The following is a 16,231-nucleotide window of genomic DNA, read 5'->3' on the forward strand; positions in this document are numbered from 1 at the left end:
AGCAGAAAACTATAGATTTTTAAAAATTATTTTATCCTCTGTTCCCATGAGTATCTTATCCAAATCTGTCATTTCTAAATAAGAACCATATGATTTTGCATCTTTTTCATATCTTGCTTGTATTTGCAGATGCGTATACTAGTCCATCACAATCCCTTGTTCTTCCTTTTCTTGTTTCCCTTTCAATTCCCCTTTGTCTGTAAGTAAATCTTTATATCTAAAAATATTTCCAAAATTAACCATATTTGGGTGTATCAATGCTTCCATTGTTGATAACCATATTGGAATTTTCACGTAGTATTTATCTCTAACCTTCTCCCATACGAATAACAATGCATTTCTTACATAATGTCTATGAAAATACGTATGTATCTTACTTCTACCATACCATAAAAATGCATGCCATCCCAATTGCAAATCATGTCCTTCCAGAGTTAATAATCTTATATTTCTCAATGTAATCCATTCTTTCGTCCATGTCAATGCTGCTGCCTGGTAATGTAATTCCCAATTTGGCAGTCCAAATCCTCCCCTTATTCTTGCATCTTGTAGCATCTTTATATTAATTCTTGCCTTTTTTCCCTGCCATATAAACTTCCTCATTATCTTGTTGAGGTATTGAAAATAAATCTTTTTAATTTTTATAGGAATTGTCTGGAATAAAAACAATAACCTCGGTAATATATTCATCTTAATTATTGCTATTTTTCCCATGATAGTTGCAAAGTTTTCCATTTTTCCAAATCTTTCTCAATTTGTCTTTTTAAATTATAATAATTATCCTCTTTTATTGTTACACATCTTGAAGTTACTTGTATTCCTAAGTATCTCACTTTTTTCACAATTTGTATATCCAATTTTTCCCTTAATTCTCTTTTTTGTTTTTCTGTAATATTTTTACCAATATTTTTTGTTTTTTCTCTTTATTTTTAAACCTGCTACCTCTCCATATTCCTCTATATGTTCTATAGGTCCTATTTTTGGGGGTTCTTCCAAAATAAAAACTAAATCATCCTCAAGCCCTTGTAATTTATATTCCTCTTTTTTAATTTTCATCCCTTTTACTTCTTCATCTTGTCTTATATTTCTATTTGTACTTCTAGAATCAATATAAATAAAAATGGGGATAATGGACATCCTTGCCTTGTTCCTTTCGTTGTTTTAACTTTTTCTGTCATCTCTCCATTCATCATTATCTTAGCTGATTGTTTATCATATATTGTTTATATAGTATTTCATAAATCTCTCCCCTTCATAAGAGACGTTTCCTCCCTTTTGTGGTCATTCTGGTATTAATGCTGTTCTTTCACAATGATAAATAGTTATTTGCAAATGTGTTTAGGTCTTCAAATAGTTACAATCAGTGGATATTAACAATCAAGCCCTGCGAAAATCATTTAAAAGGAAAAAGAATGATTCTTCTCCTTGGTTGTTGTTTCTCCATCCTGTGTTACCAGCCTCAGTGGGGGGGGGGGCTTCTGCTCCCCTCCCTTGGGCTACGCAGTGAAACCACAGCCATTCTGCTGATCCTAACAAAGCCTGACTTGCAGGAAGCTCAACATCTGGAGTAGGGCTCTTTCCCAGTATAAAATCTGCCTTTGGAACAGAACACTTTTGGAGGGGGGAGGGGTTTTTTGCAAAAAAATATACTTTCCTGTCATGTCAGTAGAACCGGTCCAAAAGTATCAGCAGTGCCAGATCACAGAGAAGGTCATTGTTTTAAAAAACCATTCCACCCCTGCAGTCACCTACACATCTAATAGGGCTGTGTGGGTAAGTCTCCCCTCCGCAGACCTTCCTTTTGCTCTTGGGAGGGAGGCTGGAATTCCCTGCTTCACCTGCCTGAACTTGCAGGGCCTTCGGGGATTCTGCTCTGGGGCCGAGGGGCGGAAGGCAGCCGGCTTTTCCAGCCAGGCCAAGTGGAGCTTCCCACACACTGCCAGGAAGCCGCCAGCTCAGGGCTGCCTGCACATTTCTGGGAAGAAGTGCAGAGTCTGTAGAGGCAAAACTGTCCCAGTCCCAAAAGTTTTCAATAAATGTTTTCTTCTTGGGGAAAAACCACAAAAGCAATTTCATTCCATTGTCATCCTGAAGTGCAGTGAATGTGTGTGTGGGAGGGGAAGGGGGGGGGCTCTCAAGAATCCAATGTGATTTGCAGCAAGACTGCTGGGCACTTGTGAACAGAACCGCAGGGCTATTCTTGGCGCCTGGGCTAACCTATCAGTCCTCCCAGTAGCCTTGAACCTGCCCAGGAAGGTTGAACATAGATTCCATCTGTCTCTTGTGGTTTCAAAGCACCCAGAGCCCCGAGGGTTTCATGTCCAGGGCTGTGTATAAGCAGCAGGCGAGGGGCAGCAATAGAGAGCCCAGGAGTCATTTTGCTCTCGGCCCATCAGGGTAAAAGGGGCAGGCCGAGGCAGAAGGCAACGCAGAGCAGCCCCATCATCCTGATTCTTCATGGGACACAGAGTCCCAGCCCAGGTCATAGAGGCAGCACTTCACTTGGGCAAAGAGAGCTGCTGTCTCAGCCACCCTTTCCTCCTATCAGGAGGAGAAAAACCACTCCGCTTGCGAGGAAAGTTACTTTAAGTCTGACTTGACAAATCTCTGGGAGGGGCTCCCCATCTGCTCAGGGAGGCCTTGGCAAGAGGGAGCAGGACCCTAGGTGCTGTCTGGCTGTGGAGGAAGAGAGGCCCCCAGGATGCGGCTGGCTGGCGTGTCTGGCCTGGCCATCTCTCCACTAACAAAAAAACGCTTGCGTAAGGCAGTCTGGAATGCAAGGAGGCCATTATTTGATCCAGATGTTTGGCCACTTTGCTCCCCCAAGGAGGGGTTTAGCAGATGCTTCCACTCATCAGAGCCAAAGTCCAGCCCAAAAGAGAAAGTAGAGCCTTCCCCGGTTGCCTGGGAGGTCTGAAGGAGGAGACCCCTCCTCCAGCCCCAACTCAGCAAAGTACATGTAGAAGAACGGCAGAAAAGAAAAGAATAGAATTTTTTATTGGCTAAGTGTGATTGGACACACAAGGGATTTGTTCCTGGTGTATAGGCTCTCAGTGTACATAAAAGAAAAGATACGTTCATAAAGAATCATAAGGTACAACACTTAGTGATAGTCATAGGGCAGTGGTGGGTTTCAATTTTTTTTAACTAAAGGTTCGGTGGGTGTGGCTTGGTGGGCGTGGCTTGGTGTGAGTAGCAGGGGAAGGATACTCCATTTCCTCCTGATCAGCTGGGATTCGGGAGCCAGAGAATAGATGGGGGCGGGGCCAGTCAGAATTTTTACTACCAGTTCTCCAAACTACTCAAAATTTCCACTACCGGTTCTCCAGAACTGGTCAGAACCTGCTGAAACCCACCTCTGTCATAGGGTACAAATAAGCAATCAGGAAACAATCAATATCAATATAAATCATAAGGATACAAGCAACAATAGAGCCTTGGTAGCACAGTGGACTAAAGCACTGTTATTAACATCTGCTGCTTGCAATTACTGCAAGTTCAAATGTCACTAGGCTTAAGGTTGACTCAGCCTTCCATCCTTTCTAAGGTAGGTAAAATGAGGACCCAGATTGTGGGGGCAATAAGCTGACTTTGTATAAATATACAAAAGTATGAAGGCTATTGCTTAACGCATTGTAAACCGTCCTGAGTCTCCGGAGAAGGGCGGCATATAAATTAAAGCAAAAAACAAACAAACAAACAAACAAAAAAATAAAACAAAGTCACAGTCCTACAGTCATAAATGGAAGGAGATGGGTGGTGGGAATGATGAGAAGATTAATAGTAGTGCAGACTTAGTGAATAGTTTGATAGTGTTGAGGGAATTAGTTGTTTAGCAGAATGATGGCATTCGGGAAAAAACTGTTCTTGTGTCTAGTTGTTCTGGTGTGCAGTGCTCTATAGTGTCATTTTGAGGGTAGGAGTTGAAACAGTTTATGTCCAGGCTGTGAGGGCTCCGAGGCCTGGCAATGGGAGCCTCCCCCCCATGTCTGGATCAAGTTGGGTCCCTCTGCAGAAGACAAAGGAGGTGGCCAGATTGGGTGCCCCCTTTATCTTCTGTGGGAAGCCACATAAATCCAGCTGCCTCTGCATGAAGCTATTCCAGCCCAGTCACTGGGACATTTCCAGAAGTGCTGACCCATCGCGCCTTCCTCTGGTTCGTGAGGCGGCACTCAGTGCTGAGGTCAAGAGGACCCAAGCAACTGCCTTGGGGGGGGGCACATGAGGTTGTGGGGGTAGCCATTAGAATAAGGGGACTCCTTGAGGGTCTCTATTGCTTGGTCTTCTCTTCCTCAGCAAACACCAACTGATAAGGAGCCAATGGCTCCTTATTGCAACCTGCAACTGGGCTTTTTTCTCCAGTTGGCCTTACTGGCTCAGAGGTTTATGATTCCTACACCCACTCATCCCCATTTATTGGAAAGCCTAGGCACATCCCTTTGGCCCCTAGACTGGTCTGGGTAGGAAAGCTGTTCAGCCTCCATCCCAGTGGTGAAATCTAAAATTTGTTACTCCCGGTTCTGTGGGTGTGGCTTGATGGGCGTGGTGGTAATGTGACTGGGTGGCATGGCCAATTTTTTTTTTTTACTTTTAAAACCATTTTTTTCTACAACCTCTTCGGTAAAGAGGTTGTTAAAAAATGCTTTGAAAAGGCTCTGATGATCCCAGCTGAATTGCCTGATCGGCAGAGACTATTTTTCTTTTAAAAGCCTCTGCCAATCAGGCAACTCAGCTGGGATCGTCAAGAAGCTTTTAAAGGCATTTTTTCTACAATCTCTGAAGACGTTGTAGAAAAAATGCTTTTAAAAGCCTTTGACGATCCCAGCTGAGCCGCACGATCATCAGAGGCTTTTTTTTAACTTTTAAAAGCATTTTTTTCGGCCGAAGAGGGCTCAGTGGGGCATGGGGGGGTGGGCAGGGATTTTTGCTACCGGTTCTCCGAACCACCAGCCTCCATCGCTACCGGATCAGGTGATCCAGTCTGAACTGGAGTATTTTACCCCTGCTCCATCCCCTTTCATCTTCAGAGAGGCTCCTCCTGTCCACTCCAAGGCAGTTTTGAGAGAAGCACCCCCACCTCTCTGTGGGAGGATAGAGTCAGTAGGGGCAACTGCTTAGATCTGCTCTGAAGGCCACTTTGCAGGACTTGGCCAGTTGCCCTCCTGCATCAGAACCACTCAGCAAGATGGCTGAACGGTTGAAATAGTTAGCTCAGCAAAACTGGGAAAGAGCTTTCGAAGCACTTCATGGGGTGCAGGCTGAGTCTGATACACACACACACACACTGGGGGCCACATTCAAAATCATTTCCATTGCAACTGAGTTCCACAACTGCAACTGTTCTGGGAAGGCAAGCAACCTTGTCATCCAATCAAGGTGGCCGTGAAAGACCACTTGGAAGTTTTGGGTGGTTTGGCAGAGATAGTCTTCCCCAGAAGGTGGCAATTCCCTCCTTTCTTTTCTTCTTCATTTTCCAGTCTGTCAAATCTCACCAATCTGGTTGGTTCACAAGGCTAGCAAGAGGGCACCTGATGGGTGGTTGAGATCCAATCAGAAAATGTACTCCATCTCTTTTAGGATGGAGGCACAGCACACATACTTTTAAAATGAGTAACATGAGAGAAGGCTATTACTGGGCTAATCCTCGCCTGGATTGCCGGGCGCTGAAGAGAAAATCTTCCCTGGGAAGGGAAAAGGAAACAGCCCCGTGGAGATCTGCACAGGCCGGCCGCAGCGCTGGGCTGCTCTGATGGACCCTGCTAACCACGTTGGGCTTCCTGCCTTCTTGTTAATGTTTTGCGGATTCAAAACAGATCCACCCTGTCTGCATCCTAGCTGGGTGAGGGAGATAGGAAAGAGGATAAATCTTTCTCTCCCTCCTAAGCGCACTTGGCCTGGCAATGCCCCACAGAGCGACCCGTTCCTTACTCTCTCTGCCCCAGGCGGCTCAGGCCTTGACTTTAAAGGACACCCCCAGGAAAGGCCTTTCTAGGCTTCGCTTGTGGCTTGCTCCGAACCAATCCGATGTCATCCTGACCTGACCCAGGGCACTTTATCATCTACCGGGAAGAAAGTCTGGCTCCAGGGCTACGGGAGAAGGATCCTTTTCCTTCTCCAGAAACGAAAACAAAATTTGTTTGCAGCCCAGCGGAACGTTAAGAGGGCGGAGATGCTGTTTTGGAATAATCCTGCACATGTTGCTGAAGAGCTGGGCTGACGGGCACCCAGGAACCTTCAACATGTTACGAAACCTTCAAGGGTATTTTTGCATCCTAATCAGGAAGTCTGGGTGAAAAACCAAACCCAACAGCAACAACATTGTTGTGTTTTGACAATGCGAGACTGCAGAATTCCTCCTCTGGCGCTTCTGACCGCCCAGCAAGGGGGAAAGCCAGCGCTCAACAGCGCCGCCCCGCGCGGGGGCTGCCGCCAGGGCGAACCGTCCTCCTCTTCCTCCCGGTTGGCTCCGGCGCGCGACTCCTGCGGGGGACGCGGGGCGCCGGCGGCTTTCCAGGGGCAGCCGCGGCTCCAACGGGCGGAGCGCAGAGGCTGGTTCCCCGTCTGCCCTGGCCGGAAGGGAGCCGCTGCTGGACGACGCGAGCGCCTCCCAGGCAGCCGAGCCGAGCCGAGCCGAGCCGAGCCGGGCCTGGCCGCCTCCGCCCACCGGTGCGGGCTCCCAGACCCCCGAGCTTGGCGCTGGGACTTTCGGGGCTCCTGGCCCTTTAAGGCCAGGGCCCTTCCGCCCCCTTCTCGGCCAATCCCACTATTCCGTTCCCTGGGGGCCCCGCCTCTTTAGGGCAAGAGCTAGATGGGCCTCCCCTTCCCCATTGGCTGCTAGGCTCCGTTTTTTAAAAAACCCTTAGGCCCCGCCCTTAGCAACTGCATTCTCTCCCGCTCCGGGATTGGCTGCCGCGGGGCCAATGATGTCCGCTCTTTACAAATGTAGCAATTTTCAAATCCGCATTTTGTGCAGCGAAGAAAAAGGAGGAGGAGGAGGAGAAGAAAGAGGCGGCGGCGGCGGCGAATTTTCGCAGCGGCTTCAGCTCCAGGTGAGTTTTGCTGGGGAGACCAGAAGGGGCGCCTTCAGCCGGCGGGAGCCCTCCGTCTCCACCTCCCTGACCACCGCCACGCGGCTGGGCCTCGGATGGTCAGGCCGGGTCCCGGATCTCCTCCCTTAGCCCACCGAGAGGAGGTGCCCGGAGGTCGTCTGCCCCGCCTCGGGGCTTCCAGCTCCCACTGAAAGAGGCCGTCGGGAGAAGCGAGGGCGAAATTCCTTGTCAGAGGTGCTCGCGGGGAGGAGGAGCAGCGCTTCCTGTCCCAGCCCGTTTCTCTCCCCTTCTGCAGCCCTGAAACGGGAGGCCCTCAGCTGGAAGGATGCCCCCTGCGCGATCCTCCAAGGGCTTGGGTAGCAAGCAGGTCCGATCCGGCCGAGGAGCAGGGGTGGAAAATGTGCAAGCGGACAAGGTGAGCTAGAGTCCACCCAGCCAAGAGGTGCACCAATCGCACACGTGTGTGTGCCTGCTTGAGTGCACGTGTCGGGTCGAATTCAATCCCTGCAAAAGGAACTGGGGCACTCCGTGGAGAGGAAATCTGCCTTTAGCCTCAGGTGGCATATTTTCTCTGAAGAGGCTGGGCAGCTGTGCTTACCCAGATGACTGAGTATGCCCAGAGGAGAGCCAGGCACTGCACTGAGTGGCCTCCCCGTTCCTCTTTGATTCTAGGAGGAGATTTCTCAGGTGAAACGATCCCCCTCGTCACCCCAGGGGGCACCCAGGAAGCGATCGGCCTTTGGCGATATCACCAATGTAAGAAGCATGGGTTCTTGTGCATTGCCTGTGGTCTGCTGTCCCTTGCCAGCTTTCCCTGCCTTTGATGGCTCACCAGTTCTGGGATGTGAATTCCAAGCGAGCACCCGCTGGGTCTGGGGCGGTGCTGAGCAGCTCCTCCTGGTCTCCCCCTTACAGGCTCACAAGGCCCAGGGCTTTGTGGGGAAGAAGGAGCCGGAGAAGATGATTCCCAAGAAGGCCTCCAAAGGATCCACTGCGCTGAATGTGGCCAAGAACAATGAGACCAACCTGAAGAAGTGAGGGCTATGCTGCTGCCTCTTCTGCCCATGTGACTTTCCCGGGTGGGCCAATGTCCCCATGGCATCCTTTGGTCTCTGGTGGCTTCAAGGTGCATTTGTACAAGGATGGCAACTTCAGTGCCCTCTTTGAACAAAAGCCATGCTGGCACAGCTGCCATTCTGTTCTCGCCAGTCTGGACGCGACCCCAAAGCTCTCACCTTGAACTTTGGCAGAACTTGATTGGCTGTGCCAGCAAGTTTCCAGTGTGGTGTTAATTGAAGGCTAAGAAAATGGGAATGCCGGGGATTCTCCAATTCCTGCCAGTCTGGATGTTGCCTCCAACCGGCCCCAATTTCTAACCCCAGCTGCCTCTTTCAGGTCCCTGGACAAAGCATCCTCTGAGGACAGTCCGGCTAAGCTGAGCCATGTGGTCAACAGTGGCCTCAGACAGGAGCAGGTCGACCCGCTGGTAGTGGTGGTATCACCAGCAGAACTGGTAGGGAAGCAGTGCATTTGTGGGTCCCTCTGGCACGGCCTGCCTCTGGGGCACATGGCTCTCCTGCAGGCCATAGTCCTGGTACCTCGGGCACAGGGCTCATGCTGTCATCCCTGAGTGACCCCGGGACTACATTGGCAGCCCGAGACTCACTCTTTGCCTTGTGGCTGACCCAGGAAATGGGGGTGGGGTGGGGAGTGGACGCTTGTGGAGGGCAGGGTATTAGGGGCTGCATGCCAAGGGCTCCCCTCCATTTTAGGGCCAAGGCGGGTCCTGTCCCCCCATTCCCCACCCCAGGCAGGGCAACCTTTAAAGAAATCTCTCTTATCCAGGTGGCTCCAGCTGAGGACATCGACAAGGGGCAGCTGGACGACCCCTATGCCAATGCCGAATATGCCAAGGACATCTTCGAGTACATGCAGGAGCGAGAGGTGCCTGCCGGTGGCCAGGGGAGGGCTCCCCTTCCTCTACCGCTCCAGACTCAGTTCCACTGGTCCTGGCCGGAGAAAAGAGAGGAGCAGGGGACGTTGACGTGAAAGCTCACTGTGGCCTCTCGCCCTCCGAGCCAGCTTGAGCAGAGGGGCTTCTGGTGCTGCTTCCTGGGGATTTTCCTTCCCCTCCCTCAGCAACACCCTCCTTTTTCAGAAGAGTTTCCTGCTCCCAGACTACATGAAGAGCCAGCCGGACATCACCATGGACATGCGGGCCATCCTGGTGGACTGGATGGTGGAGGTGCAGGTGAGAGTGAGAGAGAGAGAGAGCCTGCAGGAGGAGGGCTGGGTGGCAATGGACAAAATGAGCCTTGCGCAAGGCCGTTGTGTGGTTGTGGCTAGTAGGAGGGGTGCCTGTCAGAGTTTGTTGCAGAAATCAAATCCAGAAAGCACACACAGGTAAACTGATTCAGCAGGTTTCATTCACTTCTTTATATACATAATAATACATGTTGGAAATGATTCTGCACAAAAAAACTTGGATCGGTAAGAAAAGAAGTTTATTTATCCAAAATAAAATAAAAAAGGCAGTTTGCAAAGTGCGGTGGGTCTTGGCAGGAAACTTAAACAGTTTACAGTTGGCGCAAATACCTCATCATAGTGCACATTTTTCATCTGTGAAAAACTTTGTGCCACTAATCTTGCTTTATATTGTACCTCATTATTAGGTAGTACTTTCTTTTTGTATACCCATTTGCATCCTACAGCTTTGCTACCCTGTGGCAAAGCCATAGATGTGAACACTTTATGTTCATCCATGGATTTCATTTCCTTGTCCATGGCTTCTTTTCATTTTATTTGTTCCATTTTGAGTAATTCCAATACTTCCTTATATTTTCTTGGCTCATACCATACATTACACACCTTTACTTTACTAGCAGAATACCTGTCAGGTGGAATCCCCTTGTTCCATCGCTCTGACCTGCCTGGCATCGACTGCTCCTGTGCTTCAACCCTCTCTTGCTTCATATCTTTTTCAGCTTCTCCTCCCTGAACGCTGACACCATCACTAAGTGAGTTACCATCACTAAGCGGATCACCATCACTAAGTAAATCACTGTCACTAAGTGGATCATTCCATAAATTTGCATCAATTCTGTTCCAATTTTGCTCTGCAAAGCTATCAGATCTGGAAATCACTATTGTTTTGCTCCCATCACTAAAGCGATAGTTTTTTGAACCTGGCTCATAGGCCATAAACCTGAGCTTTCTAGTCTTTGGTTCTCCCTTTCTTCTAACTGCTTTTGCAATATGTACCCACGCACTGCTTCCAAAAACCCTTAAATGTGCCAGAGATGGTTTTCTCCCATATAGCATTGCATATGGAGTATCATTAATAGAAGAACTCCGCAGCCTATTAATGAAATAGTTAGCTGTCAACATGGCTTCGCTCCAGTATGACCTGCTCAGACCAGAATCCTCCAGCAGTGAGTTCTTCATGGTGTGTAAGACTCCATTCCGTCTCTCAACTACACCATTCTCAGCTGCTGTGTACAGATTTGTGCGTCTGTGTTTTATGCCTAACTGTCCCAACCACTGTTGAAAACTTGTTGACATGAATTCTTAACCTTTGTCAGTTTGCAACTGACATACCTGTTGTTTATACCTTCTTTCTATGAAGCTTACACATTGCTTAATTTTTTTTTATAAATATTTTTTATTTTTATTTCTCATAAAACACATAAATGTACAATCTCTTTGACCATTCTTATCACACATATTATCTTTTGGTTTCCAATCATTGCTGAAATTTCTGTAGCATCTCTATTTTACTCTTTAGTAAATAGCAGAACCCAAACCTGCTGTGGTCATCTACAATGACCAGCGCATACTTTGCTCCTCCCAAATTGGCTTGCATTGGCCCAACCAAATCTGCATGTACCAGCTCTAGAGCTCTTGTGGTCTGCCGTGTGCTCCACTTACTTACTGGGAATGCTTTGGACTTTGATGCTTTACATACTGCACAATCCAAATATGCTTTACATCCATTTAAATTTAACCCTTCTCCAAACTGTTCCATCTTTTGCAAAACTCTGAAGCTGTCATGGCCAAGCTTTCTGTGCAAGAAATGAACAGTTGAATCATGTGGTGTTTCATTTGCAAATGTTTGGGCACATTGAACCCTTTGTCCTTGCAACACGTAAAGATTATCCTCTTTTATGCCCTGTGCACATACATTCCCATTTCTCTTTATGAGACACTTCCCATTTGCAAATGTGGCCTCAAATCCTTGCTTGTCTAAACTAGAGACACTCGGCAAATTAAGCTCCATTTCAGGCACACATAATACATCATTAAACCTCTTTTCCAGATATGGAATTTGCACACTGCCTCTTCCAATGACCTTAGCCTTCTGGCCATTTGCCAAGGCTACTGCATCTCCAGCAGCTGAATCCATCCTGTAAAACAATTTAGAATTATTAACAATTGTTTGACTTGCCCTACTGTCTATCAACCATTTGTCTCTGCTATTGCAACACCAACCTGTCCATCTTGCAATTTTCCTTGTAAACAACTTTTCCTTTGCAAACTCTTCCTTTAAATGTGTTCTTTCACTACAAATGAAGCACCGCCTCTGGTGCTGGGCTGTAATCTGATATCTTCTACTGCTACATTTATTTTTTTTCAAAATTTTTTATTTTTATTTCTCAAACACATTTACATTTACAGTCATTTATTTAACATTTTTCATTCATCTTATCTTTTCACTTTCACTTTCACTTTTTACTTTTTCAGGACTGCTACATTTCTCTTTGGAGACATCCAGTCTTTTTTTCTCTGCTCTTTGGGCCCCCACCTCAGGAATTCCTCCTCATGGCTCTTTTTATAATGGCATTTGTTCTCCTCAGCAATCAAACAAGCTTTTAAAGCCTCCAAACGCAATTCCTGCTCGGGTTTGCACTCAAACACTGCAGAAACAATGTCCTAAGTTTCATCAAGACTGTTTAACATTTAACAGCAGCTTTTGAGATTCAGGAAACTGCAATCCACGCTGTTCTAACTCCACAAACAAAGTTTGCATTTGTAAAAAATGCTGTTCCACAGATTATCCTGGTTGCAAACAGGCTCTGTATAATTGTCTTGATAATTGAACTATATTGCATGCTGACACTCACATGCACACTTCTTAATTTCAGCCAGGCCTCCTTTGCAGTCTTCAAATCAGCTACGTTGAGAAATTGTTCATCTTCTAAACTTAAGATGATATAAGCCAGTGCTTTATCATGCTGCTTCTGCTCTGCAGCTGCTAAAGGTGCCTGCTGTGGATTAATAACCATATCCCAGAGCTCCTTAGCCTTCAGGAAACATTCCATCTTTGCAGCCCAGATAATATAATTCTTCTGTCCCAAACGAGGCAGAGAGCTCCCCTTAAATTCAACAGCAGCCATCCTGCAGGCCTTTCTCTGCCTGGTTTCTCTTTTAAACACAGGCAGACTCAGCTTAATTACAGTTCAATCTTTCTGTCTGCTCTGGGCCCGTAACCTGTCAGAGTTTGTTGCAGAAATCAAATCCAGAAAGCACACACAGGTAAACTGATTCAGCAGGTTTCATTAACTTCTTTATCTATATAATAATACCAAGAGTGGTTCTTCAGATTAGTTCAGAATAGAATAGAATAGAATTTTTTATTGGCCAAGTGTGATTGGACACACAAGGAATTTGTCTTGGCATATATGTTCTCAGTGTACATAAAAGAAAAGATACATTCATCAAGAATTATAAGGTACAACACTTAATGATAGTCGTAGGGAAACAGTCAATATAAATCGTAAGGTTACCAGCAACAAGGTTACAGTCATAAGTGGGAGGAGATAGGTGATAGGAACGATGAGAAGATTAATAATAATGCAGACTTAGTAACTAGTTTGACAGTGTTGAGGGAATTATTTGTTTAGCAGAGTGATGGGGTTCAGGAAAAAATGGTTCTTGTGTCTAGTTGTTCTGATGTGCAGTGCTCTATAATGCCGTTTTGAGGGTAGGAGTTTATGTCCAGGATGCGAGGGGTCTGTGGATATTTTCACAGCCCTCTTTTTGGCTCGTGCAGCATACAGGTCCTCCATGGAAGGCAGGTTGGTAGCCATTGTTTTTTCTGCAGTTCTAATTATCCTCTGAAGTCTGTGTCTGTCTTGTTGGGTTGCCAAGCCAAACCAGACAGTTATGGAGGTGCAGATGACAGACTCAATAATTCCTTTGTAGAACTGTATCAGCAGCTCCTTGGGCAGTTTGAGCTTTCTGAGTTGGTGCAGAAAGAACATTCTTTGTTGTGCTTTTTTGATGACTTTTTGATGTTGGGTGTCCATTTTAGGTCGTGAGATATGGTAGAATGTAGAAATTTGAAGGTCTCTACTGTGTTGTCTAGTATTGTAAGCGGTTCAGAGAGGCAGACTAGACTAGTTCAGACTTGTTTGCAGCTTTAGAGCTCAGAGCTTAATACAGAGCCACGCCCAGGCTCTTTCCAGTTTCAGTTTCAATTCACCAATCAGCTCCCATTGGCTGGCTTAGTTGCTATGCCTATTCCTTGGCTGACCTTGTTATCATGTCTCCATTCCGTCTCCATTGGCTGATCTATTTCAGTCTATGAATATTCATACTCTGAATGTGCCGAGAGTGCTACCACCTCCCTCTTGGTGGGAGTCCCTTCCAGCCTTCCTGAGCTGCTTCCGTGGAGATTGAGGGTCCCTTGCGGTGTCCTGAAAGGGGGTCCTGGGAGGGAGGAGACGTTTGGCCGTCCACATTGCCCTCCGTCAGCACCGTTTTGCACCTGCAGGAGAACTTTGAGCTCACCCACGAGACCCTCTACCTGGCAATCAAACTGATGGATCACTACCTGGTTCAAGTGGCGGCCATGAGGGACAAGCTGCAGCTGATCGGTTCCACAGCCATCCTCATTGCCTCCAAGTTTGAGGTGAGCCCCCCCTCCCGAGCAGGGGTCAGGAAAGGGATTGGGGATCTTGGGAGGGGTTGCTCGGGGAGTTGGCTCCAGTCACCCCATACCCACTGTCTGAGCTGGGCATGTGCTTTGGCTCTACCACATCCTAGAGCAGGGATCGGCAACCTTAAACACTCAAAGAGCCACAAAGGTCTTAATCGGAAGCCCCCGTTCAATTCTGGAGCCGACCGGAAGTCGGGTTCCCCCACCATAGAGTCTCCTCCTAGCATGGCGTCCTTTTTCTTCTGCCGATTGGAAGTCTGTTCCCCCCCCCCCCCAAAGAGTCTCCTCCTAGCATGGCATCCTTTTTCCTCTACCTGTCCTAAACGAAAGCCCTATCAATGGTGGAGCTGACCAGCAACAGGGAGCCACAGCAGAGGGGTGAAAGAGCCACATGTGGCTCCAGAGCCGTGGGTTGCTGACCCCCATCCTAGAGATTTACTCTGGGCCTTTTGTTGTTTGCTGCAACAGTTATTTTCAGTGCCTCTTAAAATGGTGGAGGGAATTCTCTGAAGGTGCAGATATGGGGGTGGGCGGGCATGTTTAATGGGGTTCTCATGTTTTCTGGACATTCAGTGGGTCCTAACCACAGAGCATCTGGAAGCATCACTTAGAGCATTGTCCCCCTGGGTGCAACCTCTGGGCACCCCCAATCACCCCTCCCCCCCCAAATCTAGCCAGGAAGGAATTAAATGGGCTGGGGCAGCGCCAGGGCTTTCCTCCCAGGGAAGGGGGCCAAACGATCCGGGGCAGCTCCCGATCTTCTGCTTGAGCTTCCTCTCCACAGGAACGCTGCCCCCCCTGCTTGGATGACTTCCTGTACATCTGCGACGATGCCTACCAGCGGGAGGAGCTTCTGGCCATGGAGAGGAGCATTCTGCAGACCCTCCACTTTGACATCAATATCCCCATCGCCTACCGCTTCCTCCGGCGGTTTGCGAAGGTCAGTGGGGGACAATGGGCCTGGGGGGGGGCAAAGTGGGTGAGAGATCTGCTTGTGGGCATTTGCCAGCTGGCTGAGTGCCCCATCCCTGCCCTTCACACGTGGCTCTTCCTCCCAGTGTGCCCGGGCTACAATGGAGACCCTGACCCTGGCCCGTTTCATCTGTGAGCTGACCCTGCAGGACTACGCCTTTGTGCAGGAGGGGGCTTCCCGCCTGGCTGCCAGCTGCCTCCTCCTGGCGCTCAAGATGAAGAACCTCGGTGGATGGGTGAGGATTCCCCACTTGGATCTGTGGGCGTCATGTCACCAAAGGAAAAGTGTGTGCAGGGAGGAGGAAACGGGCAGAGCCATGCCCAGCCGAAGGGAAGGGAGCCGCTTTCCCTTTGTGGTGGCAGAGATGGGCAGGGGACTCCTGGGGGGAGGAAGCAGAAAGCAAGAAAGATCAGGGCCACAACTGGGCAGATGAGAAAGGGGAGCATTTCCTGGGGCCGGTTCCCCTCCTGCTCACTGCCCAGGTCACCTGTCAGTTGCACACCTGTGCGTGAAGCAGCCCTTCTGCATGAGCAAGTGCGGCCACTCCCGTCCCTGCCCCCCCCATCCCCCCAGTGCAACTCCCTTATGTCTTGTCAGAGCCCAACACTGCAGTACTACAGTGGCTACCACGTGCCAGACCTTCTCCCTCTGGTCAGGAGGCTCAATTTTCTGCTGACTTGTGGCCAGGATGACCGGCTGAGGGCCGTGCGCAACAAATACTCCCACCGGTGAGTGCTTCCTCTGGGCCAGGCTGGGCCCTCTCTCCTCTGGGAGTGGACCCCAATGCAGGAGGGCTAGATTGGGGGGAAGTGTAAGCATCCAATAAGCAATTGCCGCCCAACCCCCGACTGCACTTGAAGGTGGAGCTGGTCGTCTGCCTCAACCTGCCTTTTTACCCCCGGGGGAAGCAACGGGAGCACTTGGCCCCTCTTCTTCTTCTGCCCTTGTCCGCTGACCCCCTCCGGCCTTGGCTTGCAGGGTCTTCTTCGAGGTGGCCAAGACGGAGCTGGTGAGCATGCAGGCACTGGAGAAGGCTCTGCAGAGCTAGCCCCGGTGCTGCGGGTCAGGCGTCTCCAGCTTGGGAAACTGGAGCCAACCTACCCTGTAAATAGATGTTCAGTCTATGAAGCCTGTAAATAATTGTTTTTTAATGATGGAGGGGAAAAAATGAAAACTGTTATGGGGAGGGGGGGGGAAATTGTGTGAAAAAAATACAAAGCTTTCAATAAAAGAATGTGAGTGCAACCATCCTTCCGTCTCCCTTCAACAGGC

The 16,231-nt window shown here is 48.6% G+C and overlaps 1 protein-coding gene across 1 annotated transcript; it reads left to right on the forward strand.

The window, feature by feature from the left end:
• The first annotated feature begins 6,396 nt into the window (after positions 1 to 6,396).
• CCNB3 (cyclin B3) lies at positions 6,397 to 16,204 on the forward strand. The gene is made up of 13 exons (XM_034441766.3): positions 6,397 to 6,666; positions 6,974 to 7,049; positions 7,345 to 7,464; positions 7,722 to 7,805; positions 7,965 to 8,083; positions 8,445 to 8,562; positions 8,895 to 8,993; positions 9,208 to 9,300; positions 13,822 to 13,959; positions 14,771 to 14,926; positions 15,045 to 15,194; positions 15,557 to 15,687; positions 15,938 to 16,204. The coding sequence occupies exons 3-13, from the start codon at positions 7,375 to 7,377 to the stop codon at positions 16,005 to 16,007; spliced, it is 1,248 nt and encodes a 415-aa protein (XP_034297657.1). The 5' UTR covers positions 6,397 to 6,666; positions 6,974 to 7,049; positions 7,345 to 7,374; the 3' UTR covers positions 16,008 to 16,204.
• The last annotated feature ends 27 nt before the right edge of the window (positions 16,205 to 16,231 follow it).

This window comes from Pantherophis guttatus, chromosome 12 (genome assembly GCF_059756535.1).
Source record: "Pantherophis guttatus breed Tessera chromosome 12, ASM5975653v1, whole genome shotgun sequence".
Lineage (NCBI taxonomy): Eukaryota > Metazoa > Chordata > Lepidosauria > Squamata > Colubridae > Pantherophis > Pantherophis guttatus.